General features: G+C 35.6%; 2 protein-coding genes and 1 pseudogene across 4 annotated transcripts in view; 1 reads left to right on the top strand and 2 right to left on the bottom strand.

Annotated features, from left to right (window-relative positions):
* LOC148939512 (uncharacterized) overlaps nucleotides 1-5,738 on the top strand; it is a 51,093-nt gene extending 45,355 nt beyond the window's left edge. Inside the window, exon 6 of the mRNA XM_089107263.1 lies at nucleotides 5,560-5,738. Coding sequence (XP_088963389.1) covers nucleotides 5,560-5,619 — 60 coding nt within the window. The 3' untranslated portion in view covers nucleotides 5,620-5,738. The remainder of the gene's footprint in view (nucleotides 1-5,559) is intronic.
* Nucleotides 5,739-9,747: 4,009 nt separating this feature from the next.
* LOC148939510 (uncharacterized) overlaps nucleotides 9,748-23,873 on the bottom strand; it is a 120,288-nt gene continuing 106,162 nt past the window's right edge. For all 3 annotated transcript variants that reach the window (XM_089106677.1, XM_089106678.1, XM_089106679.1), the window contains exons 12-14: nucleotides 20,048-20,352; nucleotides 13,910-14,134; nucleotides 9,748-12,583 (exon numbers count right to left, since the gene is read on the bottom strand). In XM_089106677.1, coding sequence (XP_088962803.1) covers nucleotides 10,839-12,583; nucleotides 13,910-14,134; nucleotides 20,048-20,352 — 2,275 coding nt within the window. In that variant the 3' untranslated portion in view covers nucleotides 9,748-10,838. The remainder of the gene's footprint in view (nucleotides 12,584-13,909; nucleotides 14,135-20,047; nucleotides 20,353-23,873) is intronic.
* Nucleotides 16,583-17,286, bottom strand: LOC148939511 (band 7 protein AGAP004871 pseudogene; annotated as a pseudogene).

Below are 23,873 nucleotides of genomic sequence, written 5' to 3'. Positions count from 1 at the left end.
CCTAGCTATCTCAACCTTTCTTTCATTACAGCCCTAGATAGCGGGATGGAACCACACTTTTCGTATCGTCTACTGTTTGAAGTACGGTTAGTCAGTCAGGTTCCCAGAGCAATACGTAGTCAATTTCTCTGGAAAACATCTAGCAAATCTTCCTCTGTTTTTCAGAGCGCCCATGCTTCGGAACCATAATTGACCACTGTCATTACTGTAGCGGTGTATTTCTATTTTTTTAAAAATTAAGTAACCCAAAAAAATAAATAAATTTTTTACCCCCCCCCCCTGGAGACATCTTGGTTTTGTGATATTTGTACACTGCAGTTTTCGAAGATTTTTTGGTTGTTTTAAAATCATGAAGTTTTTAGAGCAGTAGCACGTTTTGTCAGTTTTACCGGGTTAAACCGTGATAATAAAGAATTAAACCAATTAGCGAAATTTGACAAGATCTCTCGGCCATAAAAATTAAACAATAACAACGTATTGGTTCCCAAAGGCCACGGCACCTTTGAAGAAAAGCCTGATGTCTAGTGCCAAATGTTGATTTCAGACGGATGATGATTTTCACCCATATTTTTTTTTTGTTTTTAGTTGGCGTTCGCTAGTACTAAAAATTTCATAACTACAAATGATGGTCTTTCATGAAAAATTGAGTTTTTGATTTCCCTTAATTTTTTAGCACATACATGGTTGTGCAATTTTCCATTTAACCAGTTCAAACAATCGGAATTTTTACTGTCCTCGGTATGTTAAAGATTTTTGATGTTATGGAAGTTTCTTAGCTGTTCAAGGATCTATTGACTTGGTGGACTGCCCTATAAATGAGTGACCTTGAGGAGCTCCTTAAGGAAAATGTAGCCTAGTTAACAGCACGGCTTTGGACATTAGAAAAAAATGTCTAATTTTAATAAGTCCTTCTTCACTTTAGTTGCAATATAATGATACATAAAATAATGTAATGTAATTGCTATAATGATAATTTTTGTAATATAAAATAATCGATTAATTGATAAAAAAAGTGTATATGCATAATTAATAAATTAATAAATAAAAGTAAATTGTGACATCTTATATAAACAAACAATTAATATGACAAAAATTAAATGTAACATGCGCAAATAAATATACAATGCATGAAATATCCACTTTGAAACGGTAAATTTGGAAAATTGGGTTATGTAATTCTTCTTGGGACGCTAATGTAGTTCCCACATCCTTTATATCATTTCCTATAAAATCCTACCCTCCATTTGAGTGCCTCCTACTTTTTAGTGGAAATCTGAGTTGTTAACTATGTGCCTCAAGGAGGAACTCCTTGAGGTCATGAGGAGCTCCTCAAGGTCACTTCATTGTCAGAAGTCTCTTAGAAGGTGATCAACATAAAACCCAGTTGTCTTTACGGAGTGTCCAGTCATCAACAGCATCACTAAAAGCTTTACAAACCCAGGCGATCAAACACAGATCTTGAGACCCATATTCAGTATTGCGAAAAGCCTAAAGTTCCATAACATAATACGGTTCTTGTGCATTTTATGGTACCCACCGCTATATATTGTACAAGGAACTACCAATGGATACCCGTCAAACGGGTATTTGGAATAGAGAAATAGAATGCAAAGTGCGGTTTTCATTGCGTTTACAATATTTAACCTGTTGTTTTTTGGGATTTAGGGGGGAGGTACCTAGGCTAGGTTATGCATTTAATATATGCTATACTTTAACCCCCCTCCCTTTAGTGTGCAAATACATAGCCCAAATTTGTTTCTAAACTATTATATACTCATCCTATTTTATTATATTTCATTAGTGTTAACCAAACCTGACTTCTTTCGTGGGTACCATAAAATGCACAAGTACCCATAATACTTATTCAGAATAGCATAGAGAAAATCCAAAGGCCCTATTAGATTCGTCCTTGATTTTTACTCCAAGGAGAAGAAGAAAAGTTTCTTCGATGTTTCACAACTGAGAAATTTTATTTGGTTTAGATTTTTCAAATGACAACCATCCACAGGTATAGAGTGGTACCAGTGACATTTGTTTAGATCTTGTAATAACTACCATTGAAGAAATTAGGAAGAAGAAGAACAAGTCATGTATAAGAAGTATAAGAAGAAGTAACAAATAGCAGAGGAAGAAATCATGGTTTTTGTTTACTTACAAGACCCAGACGAACAGATACGGATTTTCAAACACATTTATTGATTTCCTGAAAAACCTTCCATCACCTTATATATTTTCAGAATTGATTGAAGCAACACCCAAAGACCCAAATGGATTCGTTCTTGGGTCAATGAACAAGAAGCAGAAAGGTGCTTTCTATGTTTGACAACCAAGCAGTTGTACTCATTTTTGGTTTTGCTAATTACAGCCATCCATAATTATAGAATGGTATTATTAAGCTTTACTTAAATACCGTAGGTACTACTGTTAAGCGCTTTACGAGGAAATCACGGTGCATCAAACTCATTAAACGTAGCACAAGCACCCTTCTGCCACCCTTCTGGGAGGAATCTATATATGAAGGATCAGGTGAAATGATAAAGATAAATCAAATTAAACGACTCTTCTTTTTTCTATAAGGGTCTAATGTCATCCTCTGTGATCAACCAGAATGCACAGAAGAGGATTTTGAAGAAAAAAAACACAAATTATATACAACTAGAAATAATTTGGAGCTTAAACAGAAACACAGCATATTTCGAATTCTTCGAGACGTCACATCTTACGAAACTTGATAAAAGACAAACTTGTGGGAAATCGACAATGTTCCATTCTAATTGGCAAAAGCTTATAAACATCACATTCATTCTGTTTGTCGTGAGTCAAGCAACTAAGTCTACTAACATAAATAAGCAGTATGACTGTGGTAAATATACGGTCTTTCTGTCACAGGAACAAATTTTAACCTTTAACTGTTATGGTGGGCTCTTTTAACCCATTTTTTAAGCTAAATGCGAATAGTGGAATGATTTTTGCGCTTTAGTTTTTCTAACTGAATGTGTCGCAGGCACATTCATGTCGTAGGCACATAAATTTATAACAGTATATTTCTCAAATTTTTAAAAACTGGGGTCCAGCAGACCCCAACCTGCAGTTAGTGTAACTTTTTTTCACCCTGCTAGTTAAGGGTCAAAAGAGAGTAATAAAAGTAAGCATCAATTTTTTATATTAGGAAGGATTTTTAGATATAAAAGATATAAACCAAATAGTTTTGGTATCAAGGCTCAATTTCTAAATGTTACTTTAAGCAACGAGCGTGACTTATTTTAGCAAAATAACATCTTTTGAAATAATTTAGCCGTTTAGTATTCTTATGATAGAGACATACTGCTATGCAACGTATAAGGGAAGTTGTACATTTTATTAAAACTTCCGTCTAGTTAACTGCTACAGGTACTCGCAAAATAAATTTACCTGGATAGGGGGGAGGGGCATCCTAGAAATACACAAATTGATATAAGGTAATAGAGTATAGGAGGTAACTCGTGAGACTTTAAAGGTCCAAGGACAACAAATAAATAAGGGTCGGCATCTAAGCCCATATTGTTCTATTCAAATATTTTAATTTAATAAAGTAAATATAGTAACAAAAAAAAACAGAGCGAATAAAATTCCGAATTAATTTATTGGTGAAAATACCAAAATCGTCTCCAAAACTTAAGCCACAATAACTCTTCGCAATTTTCGAGCGCTGTGTTCTGAAACAATTGAACGAATCTGGAAAACACGCTCTTGTTTTCCTTCGATATGCACATAGCATGGTGGCAATAACACACTCAAAATTATTTGCAACAAGATGGGAAAGCTCGTATCTCCAAATCTAATAAAAACTATTAGCGACACTATTAAAAAAAAATTCTTTTGGTTGTTTCAAAATTATGAAGCTTTTAGGTCAGTGTTGCTGCGTTGCCACAGTTTTTTCTGTGTTGCTCCTTTGAATTTTGAATTTTTAAAACTAATTGGCTAAATTTAACAATCGACTGTAAAATTGAAATATTAACACTATATTCATTCCTAAAGACAGCTACTGTTTCAAAGGTAAGCTACACCCTCTTATGAAGTCAACCAGAGGGACATGATTCTTTTGGCTTGAAAAAAAAAAATGTGTTGGTCTCACGGAACTTTATACGTTTATTTCAATTCTTTAATAATAAAGCTTCCATGAACCAAATTTCTTTTAATTTATTTTTCAAACAGATCTTTTCAAAGGATCCCAACCAAGAAAATTGGAAATGGTAGCCTTTTTTGTTCTTTGCCTCTAGTCCCCACCCTAAGATTCAGAGCCTTATGTACGTATTATCCAAAACTGGCAAAACTAAATTTGAAAACAACTATTTTCCAAAATTAAAGACTTACTTTTGTATGTTCCATTCATTACTAAATTCCTAAGAACTTCAATCCTATACATTAAAAAAAAAATTAATAGATCATCCCGTGCCCTTTTTTTATTTGCAATTTAAATATTTTCACAAATTTGGCTAGCTTTGACGGTTTTTAATCCTTTTGGCAGGTTGACCTAAGCGGCGTGTCTAGCTAGAATCCCATGTCTAGAGACATGTCTAGCCAGAATCCAATGTCTAGGCAACGACCGTTCACAAGTAAAATTCGGTGCTTAGCTAAAACTACAAATTTAGTTTCAAATTGTCATTTCTAGCCATAGTTTATATAATTATCCAGTATGATCTTTCCCTATCTCACCCATTATAAAAACCCAGACCGAAGTGCGAGTGCTCCAGAGAACGTTTTTGCAGATATAAACATAAGCGGCATTAGATTTTTTCATGGGTAGACAAAGATTAATCACTTACGGAACAAGTACTGACAAACCACTTGGCCGGCTCAACCAATAAGTGGACAATAAGTGCAGAAATAAGTGGGAGGAGCCTTTTGTTCGCACCGAGAATGAAGAGCCAGAAATCATCTGCGGTAAACTTACTGGTATATTATATAAACTGTGTTTCTAGCCAATCAAGAGAGCTTATGCGGGCAAAACATTCAAAATTGTAATCCCTATTTTTACTGTCACAAGATAATGGATGAGATAATTGAAAAAATTGCCTTAGTGTGCTTCACTATTATGTCTGGTGTTGCATATTTGCCTAAAATGGAAAAAAAAAATTAATGAGAAAACAAATATTAAATTTAAGTTTACAAATGTAAACAAAAATGATGAAAATAGTGGAACTTGACACATTCTGATTGGCTGTAATTGAAAATCCTAGAACATTGAGTTCTAGAGTCTAGAACTCAATGTCTAGCAAAACGCCTTGTTTACCGTGTCTAGCTAAGCGCCGAATTTTACTTGTGAACGGTCGTTGTCTAGACGTTGAATACTGGCTAGACACGTGTCTAGACATGGGATTCTAGCTAGACACGCTTGTGAACGCCACTTTATGCATTCGTCTTTTTTTTTACTAACAATATCATATTTGTTTATGCTTTGCCGTGTTTGTTTTAAGTTCCGATGAAATGCTAATAAGTCCAATCTGGGGATGCCATTGTCCTTATCTGGATTTAACTCTTATCCTCAACATTCATTCATTTCATTATTCTTCTTTACAGAAACGACTCATCGCCAAGCTTAAGCAAGCAAATTTGAAGCTCAAGCAAGTGAAATCATAATTCTTCGTTACATTCGAGTGCAATGTTATATCTTTATTTGGATATTTTTTCATTTGTAGCCTTTTGTCAAATAAGTTATTAATGAGACCCAATGTACCTTCCTCAAATAAAAAGTTATATGTAGACTTTTTGACTAAATAATAAGGGAAAAGTTTAAATCAACTTCTATCCTTATTGCAATCAGCGTGTAACACACCATTGTATCTATATCCATAATCGGTTCTAGACTACCCCCCCCCCCGAACAACCCCCTCCTCCAGATAGTAGAATTCAGTCGGCACCCCATGATTGGTGACTCAGCCTTCAAAGATTGAGTGGAGTATTAGCAGCGACATCAGTAAGGTACTGGTTCTATACCCTTTTGAAGGTCAGCATCACGTGTGCTGAAGATAAGTACGAAGACAACTTTTGTGCTAATCGTATGAAACAATGGTGAATGTAGAAACTTATTGTCTTTTGGCCCGACTTAGCAAGTTTTAGTCAAGGGACTAATTCGCTGGGTAACCAGAGCTACGATCATTTCAAGTAATCCGTGGTGTGTTTCAATCATAGATAGGATTCTCTCTTTAAATAAAACATAACTACAAAGAACTGAAGCATCTGCGGCGAAGGAGTTATAGTTAATAAGGTAAAGGGAAACGGTAAAGGGAAAAGGTTGGGTCTTAGAACACAATACCTCCACCTCTCCCTCCTCAATAGATAAAAATGTAAAATCAAAATAGTTAACATTTTTTCTATAGACTGTGTATAGGTTGCTCCAACCATAGAAAAAACAGGTTTCTAGTTTCTCAGAGGTCCTATCCTTTGAAACAAAATTTAAAACTCGCGAAAAAAGAAACATTATCTAATTTATATAGTTCCTAAAAGTACATCGAGCTCCTTATATACAGGCAAATTCTACAGACCGATTTATTTTATTTATCGGATTTGTCAAGGTACCGGAACTAGTAAGCTGTCATTCCGATTTTAGGTGCCTTTCTGTTCCGAAATTTTCCAGCTGCCACTACGATTTCTGATCCCAAAGGTACTGAGAACCCAAGTTCAGTTAGAACCAAATAGTTAAAAGATGTGATTCGTTGGAAAGGTTTTGAAATATTCTTTTCCAGTGACTATTTTTGTATATTAATTAAGAAAACTTTTCCACAAAATAAGTTTTTCAAAGAAAAGTAAAGAACTCCATTAAAACAAAAATGAGCAAAAAATCAAATCAAGTAATCTACCAAGCGTGAAACTACCACAAATCAGCATCGATAAATAATTGAAACCCAAAAGGAACAGAAATTACAATAAATAACCGAGTCAAACTCAAAACGAGAAGAAACTAATATGAGCAGGGCTCAAAATCTCCTATGCCTTCCCACCGCCAGAACATAATTTGCACTTTACTGAAAAAATACAAATGTTTTTACTTTTATAACTTTAATAAATCAAATAATATTAACATTTTGATTACTAAATATAGGTATATGTATATTAAACTGACAATGCACATTCATTTGTATTATAGACTAAAAAACATAGCCCGGAAGTGCCCGAAATAGCAAACTACACATCCCAAATCATAAGTTTCATACAACACATACCTACGAAAGTCTAAGAAGCATAGCTCAGAAAAATCCTAAATAGTAAACCAAACATACGAAATCATAGGTTTCATGCAATACACACCTACGAAAGGCTAAGAAACCTAGCTCAGAAAATTCCAAAATGGTAAACCAAACATCCCAAATCATAAGTTTCAGACAACACACACCTACGAGAGACTAAGAAACCTAGCTCAGAAAAGTCCGAAATAGAAAACTACACATCCCAAATCATAAGTTTCATGCAACACATACCTACGAAAGACTAAGAAGCATTAAGCCCCTGTGGAATATACATCCGGAAGTGAAAAAAATAAAGAACCGCGCAAAGTTTTGGTTGCGATTGTGGAACGCTTGCGATCGACCCTCCTCCGGTGCTGTGTTTACAGTCAAGCAAAAAACAAAGAAAGAATACAAATCTTGCTTACGTAATGCAAGGCTAAACGCGTGGGACGCTCCAAATAGTAAAATGACTTGGAATAGAGTTATCAATAACAGTAAGTGTTCTCCCCCACCTCAGTCGGAATTAAACCTTATGAATTTTGTGCGCCATTATATTGACATATTTTCCGTATTTAATCAGTGTGTTCAGAAAATTTTTTTCTAATCTACTTAGTTCGGTCCTGCCAGTGTCTGTTTGTCAATATAGAGTCCCTGCGATAAGTATGAGTGATTTACATTGGACGCTGAAGAAATTAAAAAGATCAGATTCTCCTGATTGTGATGGCCTATGCTTTAGGAATTTGCTTATAATTGCCCATTTTTGTTGAACCACCTGCAGTTATTATTCCAGATTTGTATAGCACAATCTCTGGTACCTGATAGTTTTCTTTCCGGTAGCGTCACGCATATACTTAAACGCGGTAAAGATCCAGATTCATGCTCGAATTATAGACCGATTACAGGATCTTGCTTTATGAGTAAGATTTTTGAGTATGTCCTTTTGCCTGAAATAACTTCGAAGTGCCATTTTTCGTCTTTTCAACTAGGATTTAGAAGAGGGGTTGGTTGCCCCCAGGTTCATCATGTGCTCAGCCGGTTGTTAAAGGAAGCTTTTGCCCAGAAGCCTTCATTGTATTGCTGCACAGTAGACATTTCCGGGGCTTTTGATAATATTGTTCACGCCCAGGCCTTGCATTCCCTTGCTTGTTCCGGAGTCAATTATTCAGTTATTACGACATTGCGATATTGGTATGATAATTCTTATGTGCGTATTAAGTGGCTGTCAAATACTTCTGATTCGGTAGCTGTTAGGAAAGGCGTTAGACAGGGAGGAGTTTTATCTCCTTATATATTTAAATGTGTCCTCGCTACTTGTTTAAAACATCTATATTCTACTGTGTTTTTTCGTGATATTGGTGTAAGTTATATTGCATACGCCGACGATGTTCTTTTAGTTAGTTTTTCTCGTCCAGGGCTGGCTCAGAACTTCCGTAAGCTGTCTTCTCTACTTAGTGATATTGGCCTATCTGTTAATATGGGAAAGTGTGAGTTTATGTGTTTTAATAGTAGCATTTCTGTATCTCCATTAAACCTCGGTTCGATTTCATTACCCTGTTTGGATATAGTCAAGTGGCTTGGTATATCGTTTTGCCCGTCTATTTCCGAAACTTGCTCTGAGTTGGTTACTAATGCATTAAATAATATTCGTGTGTCATATAGTAAGATATCTCCAAATAGAGGGTGTTATAACCGTAAGGGCATAGCTCGGCTTTATAATAGATTTTGCTCTCCAGGAGTAAATTTTCTATCTAGATTCCACCACTTACTGAGGAAAAAAGATTTACGGAGACTTAGAAGTGGTTACTTTAGATATTGTAAATATTTGATGTATTTATCCGGCCGTGTTAAAAAAATTAATAATTTTTAACGGTATTGTTTGATTTTTTAGTTCGTACGACATGCCAGGTCGTACTATAAAATGATTATTAATACTATCATTTTTGTTTCTTTCACTGACCCCTTAGTTTGTTTTTTTCATCATGATATCGGTTAATTTGTATTTTTTTTTTTTGTTGTTGTTGTTTGATTTCGTAATTATGTTGTTATTTTTTCTTTTATATTTTCCATTACTCCTCAGTGTCATTTATAATGTTCATATGTGGGTCATAAATAAATTAAACTATAATATTCACAATATGTCTGTTTTATTATTACTTAAATATACACATAGGCTATATATATTTTTTTTTATACCTGCTTCTTTAGCAAAACTAATAATTATAAATTTCATTCTTTCTTTTTATTATTTCTGAACAGCGATTTACTTTTATTATTTCTAAACAGCGATTTACTTTAAAATCTGTGCTCACCATTTTATTCTCTAGTGCAAAGACACGAAATTCTTCTATTAAACAGAAATTAGACCGACCAAGGTGCATACACATCCGGTGGGGAGGGGAGGGATTGAATTTTTTGGAGGGTTGAATTTCTTGGGTAAAATTTTACGAGCGATTTCTAATACTGTACTTTTAAAAGTAGCCTTTAAATAGAATCTAAATCATATTCGAACATTGAGAAACGGTGCTAATCTAAAAAAAAGAAATGGGAATTCGTACTTTAATGACACCAGAACATATTTAACACAAGAAAGAAAAATAATAATACAATTAATGTGAGCCCTTGAGCAGTATTTCAACTTTTTCTTCACAAAATATTCTTTGAGACAAAACGAAATGTCGTGGATTACAGTGGAATTGAAGAAAATTATTCACTAGTGTCAAGATTTACATGCATAGCGAAAATGTGAAGGTGGAAACACTGCTTTTCAGAAAACTTATTGGTGAATAAAAAAAAAAAAAATATTGAAACCTTGAGAAGCATGAAAGATGAATAAATACACAAAATTAAAGTGGAGTTACGAAGTTAAAGTCGGAACAATGGTTATTCCGAATATTTTAGTTTTTCGCGCTACCAGTTTGTAGCGTAACATAGTCACTACACAATTATGGATTTAAATATGGCTGCAGTAATTCAAAGTGTCTTAAGTTACCCTCTCTTGTCAACCTGATATATATATATTCCACAATAAGGGATTTGGAATATGATAAATGTTTTGGGGGCGGGATGAAATTTCAAAAAAGTATATTGTCAGATCATAAATCTTCTTCTAGGGAGGGAGGGGTGGGGGTCATTCTCCCTGTGTATATACTCCGCGTTCACCTCTACTGAGTATGCTGGATAGTTCACTTAGTTTGGTAGTGGACTTGCCAAACTGAAACATATAGCATACTTTTAGACAAAAGAATTTATTTGCGGAAGGTGGGTGTCGTTCCTCCAGTTTGAAGGTAATCACCCCCAGTTCCCCTTTATCTGAGTACAGTGAACTGTTCATTCAGTTCTATATTTTTCAAAAAAGGAAATTTTGATGCCAAATTTGTTTCTCTTCAGCCTTGAAGTATACAATAAGAAAGTTCTTTGTAGTGTCTTTCAATATTTGTTTAGTATATTTTATACCTTGGAACTTATCATTCTTTGAATTAATACAGCCTAATTCTTGTCAAAGTCCTATATTAATTGCATAGTCACATCAAAAAACCTCTAATAGTGATCCACACGCAATAGAAAACGCTTTCTACTCAGCAAATTCCATAGAAAAAAACAAATTCACCAGTAGTTACACTAGTAGTGCCTAATTCACGTTTCATATTCATCACTATCAGGATAGGCATATATGGGCTTGGCAAGAGACCTTCTCAATTTCCTTGGATTATCACATTCAAACAGAGGCTCAGCGGCATTGTTTACCAACTGATCGAACATTTCCTCATTTTCTGCTTCTAATCGGGTTTCAGAACGTCGAGATGAGCGAGAATCGTTTTTGCGAAAGGGAGCTTGACAGTGTTTAATGCTGGACGTTTTTGCTCTGCTTGAATGACTTTGTATTTGTGTTTCTTCGTAGACATCACTATTTCTTTTTGCAGCTTTTCGACTTTTCTTCTTATCTGTGGATGGTATTTCTGAAGCACTGTTGTCAAGCATTACTAAATCACAGGTTGGATTTGTATTATTTAGTGACCTTCGCGTTCTCAGTTTTTGCTTACCAAAAATTTCACCTTTTCCACAAGGAATATTTAGAGACAATTCACACTGGGTGTCCCATTCTTCAATGCTGAAGCCATCTGAATCCTCAACGCTTTTACCTTCAGAAATAGAATTCAACCTTTCAAGAGTCCGACCCGGGGTTATTGATTCCGATCTTCTCGATTTAAGTCTCTTGCCTGGAGTCACAAGAGGAGACTTTAGCAACAGACTAAACGCATTCTCAGCAATTGGTGAATTAAGCTGCAAAGGCCGGTATTTTTTACTAGTCGAGAGAACACACGGACTACGTAGCTCATTGCTGCAACTACTCGGCTCATATCTTATTTCTTCACCGTCAATCTTTAAAGATACGCTATGTGTGCTGCCGACTTTACGTATTTTCATTGTAATTGGAGATTCAGACCGAAACGAGCTACTTTCCGAAGCATGTTTTTTTTCAGTGAGTAAAAGACTGTTGCGGCTTCGATTTTTAGTTCGCTTAATTCTTGGAGGTTTTTCTGTACCCACTTGGGGACTTAAAACTGGGGGTATTGACGAAGATCTAACAGTGTCATCTGACATAAATCTGCTAAGCTTTGGTAGTTCTCCAACAAATTCATCTCCTTCATCCGGTAAGTTTTCCAAAGTATCTACTAAGCTATCTGGCTTTGCTGTGACATTATCTTGTTCACTTTTCTGATCGCCATTCTTCAAGAGAGTTGTTACTTGATCAGCAACACAATTTTTTACCTGATCTGACTTTTCAGCTATCACCAAATATGAACCTGACCACGCATTGTCACCACTGAGACCCAAATTTGCATTACTTTCATTATTTTGATTTGCATGTGGTGCTGTATCACAAACTACTACAAGACTCAAACTGCTATTACTTTTCGCAGCAGCTGTATCACACTCAACATCAGGTAGATCAACCCCTTTAGGTATTACATCACAATTTTCTTTCTGCACTGTCTTCGACGGACTTAAACACAGAGTCTCATTACCCAGCTCTACCTTCTGTACAGCGGGTAAATGAGGAATCTCCCCAAACAGATTACTACTTCTAGTCCGCAGTATACTCTTTGTTGGGGTTAGAGTTTTCTTTGGCGTTCCTCCAAACTGCACCTTTTTACTTGGAGTAATTGTAGTTGTTTTTCTAGGAGTAAGGACGACCCCAGAATCAGCTGATTCAAAGGATGTAAATGGCTTTGGTATAGTAGAATCAGGTGGGTTATTTGATTTAACCGGGGTGAAAGACAAAGCTTTAACTAACTTCCGTCGCTGAAATTTGGCATCTGGAGTCTTAACCGGGGTCTTATTCGGCGTCAGGTTTCGATCTGTTAGTCTGGATGAACCTAAAAATAACAAAGTAATTATTTTTCTCATAATATTTGAATATCTATACAGCTTTTAAAATAGGTTGTAAAATATAAATATCAAGACAATTTCTTAAACCACATTGGCCTGACATAACATAAAGAAAGAAAAACGAGCAAAAATGGGGTTTTTAAAGGTCAAATGAAAATACTGAAAAAAAACAACAAAGCGAATATTTCGAGGGGGAAAACGCCTCTCTTCTTCCGCGCGAAACGAAAAATATTATTAATGAGAGTGCCAAAGAAAAAACCAACAAATAAACCGCGGAAAGTCAATGTGAATCTGAAAAAAAAACAATGAAAAAAAATTGTTTAAAGATGAATAAAATTCAATAAAAGCCAAAAAATTGTAAGAATTAAAACCAAATACCTAACAACAATAAAAGTGAGTCATTCACCAATATCCGTGATTTGCAAAGAAATTCAAAACTGAACCGCCATCGACGGATACTAGCGAAAAACTGAGAAATAAAAGACAAACATTAATTCACTCAAACCAAAACAAAACAGCACTGAAGGAGTTGCAGAGCTATGTCATCTGACTCCTGATTTTAATAATTGCATTCCTCGCAGAAACTCTTTGAGACTCAAGGGGTTGTAGACGTGTCTGATTTAGTGATTGGGAAATTGTTACAAGGTTTATATCTGGGACTACTAAAGTATCGGCTTCTATTTTAAGAAAACCCAAATATGACTCGTTTATTCAGGTGATTTAAGAATGCGGCTTATAAGAATAAAAATATGAAAATAACAAAAAATCAACAAAATAAGAATCCATTCAGGCTGGCACCCACCAATACTAAAAAAATAGGCTAGGTGGTTATAATATATTTGTTTGCACTATGTATAATGCGTTTCAAATCCTTTCTAACTAGTAAAATATAACATTGATTAAAACAATAATTAATCAAATAACATTAATTAATTAACAAAAATAAGACATTAATTCTTAACTACTTAAAAGTTACTCAGCATTTAGTAGCTAAACTGTTTTTTTAGTACAAACATATATTTTTTGGTTTTGAATACTATACGATATATTTTTGTAATATATACAAACAATATTAATGTTAATTAAGTATCTATAATTTTTATTTAAACACATCAACATATAATAAAATACATTTTAAATATTACATTTTATTTTTGCATGTATTGTTTTGGATTAGAAATGCATAGAGAGGACCTCCAAAATCTGACGATTTTACAACGTGGCATAGCACTTTTTTCAATTTTTCCAGTAGCTATTTTTACTACTTTGTCAATAGTGTCAAAAATGTCTAGTTTGAACAATTTCGAACTTACTTCTAAAAGCTGGGCTTGCGGTGATAAGCTGTGAGAAGATAACCCGACTCGGAGATTTTGTCGTTGTTTCTGTCGACCGTGTTAGTCTAGACGTAGAGGCCAGATGCTCAGCTAGCATTTTGCTAACAACCTTCTCTCTCCTAGTTCGCCCTCCTTCTCCACATTTGTCAATCGTTTGAGAGTAGAACGACCGTCTCACTGCTGGAGATACGCCATTTTCGAAAACTAAAATAAAAAAGTATTGAAAGAATTTTTTATGCGTTTCGTTACATACGATTATATAAAAATTCATTGAAAAGTCCCCACCAACGGATAATTCCACCTCCTATTAATAACGATCGTATTTTTAAAATTAAAAGTATTTAAATTTCTCCCCACGGACAATCCTCCCCGGCGAATAACTCCCCCCGTTCGACAAACTCTTACTCTGCGGAGCATTACCCCAAAGAACTATCCCTGGATCCCCCCCGAGAAAGTCTTTCCTCAGAAAGTTCCTCCCTCACAGAAAATCGCTTTTCGATAATTTCACCCACATGTGAAACAACGATTGCATTTATAAATTAAAACCAACAGCCCGTCGGACGTTGTTGGATAATTAATATCCGAAAAATGTGAATAATGTGAACGAAAGCAACCGTCAAGAATGTGTTCAGGGGTATCTAATTTCAGTCAGTGCAAAAAGTGTTCAAAAAGATTAAGAGGGCCGTAGGGAGGTATTTCAACCTGAAACCTACTCAAGAGTATGGTCAACAACTTCTTAAAGCTTCTTGGCGATCGGATGAACAGTGTAGCACACACGACACACACATAGATACATTCGATTTTATGCATATACAGAAAATAGAAGAAGATAATGATTATTTTAGATAAAAGCAATCTACGCGCCATGACAAAAGCAGCCGACTATGGCAACCAGCAATCACAAAAAAACTGCAACAAAAATGGAAAATTTTCCTCTTTTGCCCATGAAGATTGACCACAAATGCGTGTTTTGGTTGCTGTTGTTTTCTTTTTTGTTTTTTTAGGTTTTTTTTCTCAAGAATTATCCTATCAAACCATTGGTCTTAGAAATTAGGGAAAACCCAAATTCCAACGTCAATTGACAGTTCTAGTGCCGTTTTCAAGTAGCAAAAAAGATTGTACCACAGAAAAGTGGCATTTACTGGCATTTTGTGACACTTACAAGATCCTTCCCCGAAGAGGGCAACAAAAGACACCGATTGAAAAGTCTGAGTTAGCCAACCAATTTGAAATGATTAAAAATTTTATTGAAATTCCAACTTTCAGAGGGAGTAATGGCACAAGGTGGCGTTTACTCTTGAAGATGCATGCGGTCCACAAAAAATAGACGGTTAATATATACATTTATTCTAAAGTTCCATAAAACTAAGCTGATTCATTTGAGGCTTTATAAGATTATGTAAAATGTTACATAATTGCACACCAGCTAAAATAGAGTGGGGTCGGTGGATCGTTCTACATGAGGGGGGGATTGAGGATTACCTAAAACCTCAAAAAGGGCATTTGACCAAATTTCCTAGCTCCCAATGAGACTTCAGATAGATATATAGGAGATTTGGAGGAGGAGGGGGGAGAAAATTAATATCTAGCCTCCCTTCATTACTGGGTACAGTTTTAGATAAAACCTGTAATATAGTTGCTGCGGTGTGACAACCCTTCTCTTATTGCAGAATTTTATTATGTGTACACATAAATAAAACCTTACAATCATAAGCTTAATGGCACACGAGTAGAAGATGTAGGATGCGGGTCATCATGAGTGCCGACAGGGAATTACCCAGGAGGGGAAGGTACTACTGGAAGCTTTGTTTTATCGTAATGTAAATGGGAGTAGTTCTAATTTTCCAATTTACATGCACTTTAAAATCTTTTCCTGTGTCCCGGGGCATTACCTCCTCCCCCCTCCCCTGCCGGCGTCCAATGGAGGCATTTCCATAAAACAGATTTATTCGAAATACTTACCACGAAAATCATGAAAGTGATGACCTTAGACTTCATTTTTTGACATTTAAGACTCCCCCCCATACACACACACACACACCCTTTAAATAAATATTTGGTGGTGGACTTTATTTTAGGGATGCTTATCATTCTCGCAGCATTGTTATACGAATATGGAACTTAAGGGTTATTTATCAATCGGCTGTATCTAAATTATTCCGCTATGAAATCGTTTAAGTCAACTTTTTTGGTTTGCCCGGCGTATTTTATTGATCAAAAGTAGAACATAGGGCGTACCCAAGCCAATCAATGAAATCCATTCTTGTTTAGCGTCTAGATTTGACAGGTATAATACAGTAAATTTTTAACGCCGATAACCTTTTTGGATTTTTCGTCTGATTAGAATCTATGAATTCTGGGAAACGAGAGGAATGTAAAGGGGGCATTCCCAAGAGGGCAACTTAACTTGATGGAAGAGCCCTATTGTATAGGCTTCAAGCAACCCTTGTACAAAATTAATAGATTAAGAACACCAGGAGACAGCTAATACCCCCCCCAAAAAAAAAATGTTGCCGTAAAAACGACAACATCAACGAAAAGTGATGTCATAAAGCCTGAACACACTGATCATAGTTTGAACACACTGAGGATATACACATAACAGCAGAATGAAATTATTTGGCGTTCGAATCCAACATACGTAAAAACAATTCAATTCAACGCATAGATTTTTTTTTTCATAAATGAGTCCAGCAAATCCAGAGGCAGAGCAAACACAATGGTAGAATTTTTCTCGGTGGAAATGGTGGTACGTGTCTGCAGATACCTTAGCTGTAAGGCAACTTAATATAGAATAAGTACATCTGATGCCTCTTTAAGAGCAAATGAAGCCTTTTGCTTTCCTTTAGAAGCAATAACCTTTGCATTAGCTCCACGTGTAACCTCTGCCGCCATTGCCCACCGAAGTTGGATAGGGAGTCGAACATCTTTAATTTCAACTCACTCTACCTTGATTCTCCAGTCATCGGTTGCCGAATCCAGCATCACCTGCATCCTTCTCTGAACGATAATATAGCAGCCATCAATTTAGTTCTCAAAACATTTCTGAGCGTCAGGCGGCAAGCAACTGAGTGGCATTATTACAGTCATAAACAATTGTGATTGCCATTGTCGAAACACAGACTCTAAAAAATAAACCGCAGCACCAACCACTACCATCACGGAGGCTCTTGACAAAATCTCTTGCGGAGGGACATCAAAGGATTTGGCTCTCAGATCGACTCTTCTACAGGTTTCAAACAAGGGAGTAGAAAAAAGAGACTAGGTCCTTTGGTCCCGCCTTTTATCAAGCACTCAAGCCGGAACATCACGGCATGCTCATATTTCTGAACAATGACTGTAGCAGAGAAAATACTTATCGGGTGGGGGGGGAGAGAATGTTACGATGAAAAACAGCCAAGCCCGAACGATCAACAGTGCTGACACACAATGTCCTTCATCCGTCAAGCCAGCTGAGTTTTTTTTTGTATAATTAATTTCTGTTGGTTGAAAATCTGGACACACTTACACCTTTTTCGTTTAGTTCAATTCTAAGAGCAGAAGTGATAGTATAACCCTCAAAGTCTCAACTTAATATCCTCAGTTGTTCTTAAGATATTGCTGAGACATCTTATTGACAACCAGCACACACATAATGTCCTTTGATTTAGTTTTAAAGCCACATACTCTTTCCGTGAAAGTTTCTACTTTATACCCTATTCCCACCTTTATATCTTGACAACCTGGATGCACTTAAGCTATTTTTGTTTTAATTCACTAGTAGCAGTAATAGTATCAGAAGTGGCAGTAAAAGTATCAGCAAAAGTGGTAGTAATATTGCCTGGAGTAATAAGCCCTGGGTGTTTCAGCATAATACCCTAAGCCGTTGTTGGAATATTGCTAATACACCCCTTTCATATCCCATATGTACGTAGTATGTTTCGATTCAGTTCAACACCGCCCTCACCGTTCTGAAAGTTTAATTAATGACCTTAGCATTAGCAGTAGTAGTAGGTAGACTAGCATTAGTAATAGTATGAGCAATAGGAGTAGTATTAGCCATAGCAGTAGTAATATTAGCCATAATCACAAATAGTATTCACGGTGTACCTTTTTGGTCTAGTTCAGCATTCCCTCCTCATGATCTGATAGACTTAACTTAATACTTTAAGCCATTTCTGAGATAATGCTGATGCGTCCTGTTGATAACCTGCATGAAGATAATGCGTTTTGATTCAGACCAGCACCCCCTCAACAGTCCCTAGAAAGTTCCACATTAATACAATTAGTCTTAGTGATATTAGTACTAACAGCAGTTGTAGTAAGAGGCAAATTGAATAACTTACAACCCTTGCCCTGAGGGCTCTGGGGGGTTGACATCCCCAGTAGTTTCTGGACCTTTCAACTATGCTGAACATAATGAGTGTCTCAAATTTTTGATGGAATGTGTTTTGGGAATTAATGGCCGTGGGAGGGAGCTGGTTGCCCTCCAATCACTTTTTACTCTTAAAAGGACAGTAGAACTTTCAATTTACAATCGAATGAGCTCCTTCCAAAGTTATGAGGATGTAGATTCAGATTATTCTGGGTAGGATACTCAGATCTTAAAACACGTGTGCATAAATATTTTACTAATTATTCAATGTTTTTTTTTTTTTTTTTAACATCCCCTAAAATAGTGCATTAATTTAGTTAATGGAAATTGTATATATATGGATAACATTGCTGCTGTTACCAAGATTTTTCTCTCAATAAGGAGAGTAATCATAATAAAAATTATGTTTAATTTTATAGCAGATTTTATAATGAAAATTGGAATTATGTCCAATCCTCTTTTCTAATTTTCTTTCTCGCAAAGATAGGCTTTCGCTACATTGAAACGCAATAACATTTATTGATAAGTCTATGTTATATGTTTACGTGTAGGGACAATTGCAGGTGACTGCGCACCTAGTGAACAAAAAGTCTTTCACTTATGAACAGTGTCAAAACTAACGGTTTTGTGGCAGAGAAGGGAAGCAGAGTTTTAAGACTTATCCTGCCGAAGTGATTCCCCGTCAAAACAGAACACTTTTATTTTCAGTGAATGTTTTTAAGTGCAGACACTAATTTAGTATTTGCTGTTTGTTCTTTTAATTTTTTGTGTCCTAATTTTATGTTTGTTTCATGGATATTCTGCGCCGTAGAACCAGAACTTTTAAGCATAGTTTAAAAATCTTAATTTTTTTTGCTAGAGTCGGGATTTAAGTGATGTAAAAAGATAATCTAAAAACCTTTTTTTAAATAGCTCAAAAATCTGAAGGGAAATAATAAGAACTTTGGTTCTCTTTAAGGGGGGGGGGGGTGGATTGTAAAGTCTCTTCCTGATTTAAATTGTGTTAATAGATTAACCTAGCTGTCAATATTTTTTGTTACAACTTCCGCTTGTCACGGAATCCAAGGGATTTCCTTGAATATGTGTTTAACCAGAGTAATGTGAAAAGTGATTAGATTCCTAGAAAATATTCATAAACCCACAGAAAGATACGTATATATTGGTGCGTTTAGCCTTTGGATAGGGAGAGTCGAACTTATGCATTGTACGTGATAAGTATGTAGTTCAAGCTATGGCTTTGATATAAAGACTGTTTATATGAAACATCTATGGACTTGCAAAATAGTATACTAGTTTGTAAGTACCATTGAATGGACTCGCCCAACTCTTTAACATTAAAGATAAAGCTTACAACATCTACGCTCTTATTGGTATAAATACATTAGCAATGAGCCACGAATAAAAAATAAAAAACTGCTAATAAATTCGTCTTTTCATTACGGACGGTTATGAGAGATTGTCTATGATTTATTTAAGAAAAATGACTGCAATTTAGACCCGAAAAGGACCATTTTGCATACTTCTTTTGTCCTAAAGTCCCGTATATGCCATCCATGGGAAATCTAGGTAGTCTTGGCACCCTATATGTATCTCTCCAAAACTGGAAGTTCAGTAATACAAAGTCTTCGCATGCCATTGAGTTGTCGATTTGTGGCGAAAAATACTAGAGCAAACTCAAAGCTAAAGGAAAATGATGAAATTCAAAATTAGAAATAATTTCAGGAAAACTGAACTCGAAATTCAAAAAAAAAGAAAAAAATTACCCCCGGATTTGATAGGTGTTTCTGGAACACACGGAGAATTTTCAGGCTTCTTTCGTTTTCTGTCATTTCTAGACGGAGTATCTGGCGCAAGAACTACTTCCATTCTTCCAGACGTGGAGCGACTCTTAATCGCTCGTGGTGAGTCTCTACCACCTCTCTTTGGAGTTTTCGGAAGCAAATCATCTTTTGGTGGAGTTTTAACTAGGTTTCTTCCTTTCTTCGGAGATTTAGAAGGGGTTATAGCTTTTCGAGGCGTAGAAGGTCTTTTCTCATTTGAAATCTTTGTGTGAGACTTTGAAGGAGTCCTAGAATAAAAAAGAATGAAAAACATAATGCGTCTGCTTCTAAGAACGGCCAAGGAGAAATAATGACATAAATATGATTCCCGTATAATAGGCAAGGAGAAATAATGATATAAATATGAATCACGTAGAACAGTCAAGGAGAAATAATTATATAACTATGATTCCCGTAGAAGAATCGAGGAGAAATAAACATATAACTATGATCCACGTAGACGGGTCGAGGAGAAATAAAGATATAAGTATGATCCACGTAGAACAATCAAGGAGAAATAATCATATAAATATGATTCACGTAGACCAGTCATGGATAAATAATGATATAAATATGATTCACGTAGAATAGCCAAGGAGAAATAACCATATAAATATATACACGTAGAACGGTCGAGGAGAAATAATGATAGAAGTATGATCACCGTAGAATGGTCAAGGAGAAATAATCATATAAATATGATTCACGTAGAATGGCCAAGGAGAAATAACCATATAAATATATCCACGTAGAACGGTCAAGGAGAAATAATCATATAAATATGATCCCCGTATAACGATCAAGGAGAAATAATGATATAAATATGATTCCCGTAGACCGATCATGGATAAATAAAAATATAAATATGATCCACGTAGACTGGCCATGGATAAATAATGATATAAATATGATTCACGCAGAACGGTCAACAAGAAATAATCATGTAAATATGATCCACGTTGAACGGTCGAAGGAGAAATAATGATATAAATATGATTCACGTATGAACGGTCGAAGAGGAATAATGATATAATATGATTCACGTAGAACGGTGAAGGAGAAATAATCATATAAATATGATTCCCGTAGAACGGTCAAGGAGAAATAATAATATAAACATGATTCACGTAGAACGGTCAAGGAGAAATAATCATATAAATATGATCAACGTAGAACGGTCAAAGAGAAATAATGACATAACTATGATCCACGTAAAAAGGTCAAGGAGAAATGATAATATAAATATGATCCACGTAGAACAAGCTTTAGGGAGACCATGAGGCTATTTTTGAGGGAAGTGTTGATTTCATAACGCCAATAGGCATAGTATTACTAAGGAACTAGAAAGACATGATTGCAAATATAAGTTTTAAAAAGAATTTGAATATGTGACCAGAATATACTAATTAATCACAGTTTTGTTTTGATAATAAAACTATTCTGTTTCTGCGCTAATTTGAGAATTTTAGAAAGAAAGTAGCTACAAGTTCTACTTAATAATTCACTGATATTTCTTTTCTTTTCAGGATATACCCAATAATCCGCAAAGCATATAAAAGTCATCAAGAAAAATGTGGGGGCAATGACAAACTCCCGCTTGTTCAAACTCATCCAAAGAGTTCGATTAGAATAATTAAACGCTGAAACCAGGGTTCTAATTTCATTAGTATTTTATCCCCCCTCCAAAAAAGAAGAAATTATTTGACTCCCGAAATTTAATTGAAATGTCCGTTCCTAAGCCCACATGGCCGTAAAACATTATCGCCATACTCAACCGTAGCCCATACATAATAAAAATGATGCTAATAATATATTGAAAACCCATCGTATAATAATAAATGTACTAATATAATATAATGTGTACTAATATAATAAATGTACTAATGTACTAATATAATGTAATAATATAATAAATGTACAATGACAGAGTATATAGAAAAATACGAAAAGAAGAAACAGAAAGAAAACATACTCTAAAACAACAATAAAAACGACAACTTCTTCAAAAATAACAGCAAAAAACAACAGCTTCTGGAAAGAAAAAAGAAGAAAAGAGAGACAAAAAAGGGAAACAAGCAGAATTAAAAAAGCAATCTTGCCGACACGTGCTTTAAAATTACTGGTTTTATTTTTTGCTGGCTGATAAGTTTCTCAACAGCTAGATTTGGGTTGGCTAGGTTAAAGAACCGAATCAGAAAATTATTTTTTGTCCATGGCGGCAATTTTAGTAGGTACTTGGCCGAAACGGAAAAACAGATAGCGGATTTTAGACTTTTCACGGTTTGCCAAGAGTTTCCAGAAAGAGGTCGCATATAATATATGTGGCAGAGTGGTAGCGTTATAAATACGTGCCAGTAGTGGACGGTTAAATCTCAGATTGGATTTAACGATCAATAGGAGCTGGAAATTCGCCGTTCAAGATGTGAAAATAGGAGGGAGCGGGTGTGCTGTAATGAGGTACCTATTGGCAGCCCCAGATATACTATTTTATCAACTGGTTTTACTGAGCAATCACCTAGTGTGATATTAGTAGGAAGGTAATTTTTCCAATTGTGAAACAATACTTCCGACTTTTGGGAGTTAAATCTCAGACCGACTTTCTCGTAATTGGACTGCAGACATGAGTATATTTCTGAAAGGCGGTTAAGCGTCCGGTTGAGATTTAGCGTGTCATCAACATAGCATACCAGGGAGATGTGAATGGAACTGAGAATACATGATGAAGGACAGGTATCTTGAGGCTCAATAATGTAGTTGTTAAATAAATTGGGGGATAAAACTGCCCCCTGACGGGCACCTTTGCGGACTGGTATCACAGCTTATCGTGGTGCTGGCGGATGGCCTTTATCGGGAGCGATCTTGAGTCACACGTGAAGGCGAGAGTAAAGATCAAGGACAGCCCGAATGATATTTGAGTTCCCTCCTCTTTTAGCTGAGTTTAGCAACATGAGCGCATGAATCAATGAATCAAACGCTCTCTGCAGGTCTAAGCCACCGATCGCTAGACTTTCTCCTGATTTGTGTGCATCTAGGAGTGAACTTGCAACGACATGGAGAGCTTCAGCATAACCAATACCGCGCTGGGAACCGAATTGTCTTGGAGAACTACAACAGAGTTTCTCAAGCTCATCTACGAATAAAAGTTCAAATAACTTGCAAAGAGACGTAGCAATCGTGACTTGACGGAAAGAGGAGCATTGCATGGTAGTTTTTCCTTTTTTAGGAACTGGAGTAAGATCTTCAATTGAAAAAGTGGTTGGGACAATACCCTGAATGAGGATAATCTGCATCAGGAGAGTTACGTGACTAATGAGAGCGGGCCCACCACTTTTTAATCCAATCCAAATGAAATAGTTCAAACACGCAGACAATATAGCCAAAACTCGTTTTTTTCAACAGAAAACAAGAGATGTTCACTGAATAAATGCATGAACGCTACTGACATAAGTATATGAAGCCCATATCATCACATGTATAAAATACTTTTGGGGTCTTTTTTTTATTCTTTTTTTTTAAATAAATTTGGAACTTGGAGCCAAGACTAAATGCTCACTGAACGTATTTTTGGTCTTATCACAATGAATGCCTTACTAGTCTAATAAAAATATAATTTGCCTTTAAACAAAATGGTACAGAAATGCTTCTTTCGCCAAACAACTAAAAAAAGTGGTGATTCCGAATCCGAAAAGTCTTTCACTCTAAGTTGTATAAAAAATTAGATTATTTTTTTAGGTTAAGGACGATTTTTTGGATCTAAAGAATACAATCC

This window comes from Artemia sp. Qi Xiang Cuo, chromosome 21 (genome assembly GCF_049724085.1).
Source record: "Artemia sp. Qi Xiang Cuo chromosome 21, ASM4972408v1, whole genome shotgun sequence".
In the NCBI taxonomy this organism is placed as follows: Eukaryota; Metazoa; Arthropoda; class Branchiopoda; order Anostraca; family Artemiidae; genus Artemia; species Artemia sp. Qi Xiang Cuo.
Note: the sequence above shows the minus strand (reverse complement) of the source record. Positions and strands in the feature narration are given on the sequence as shown.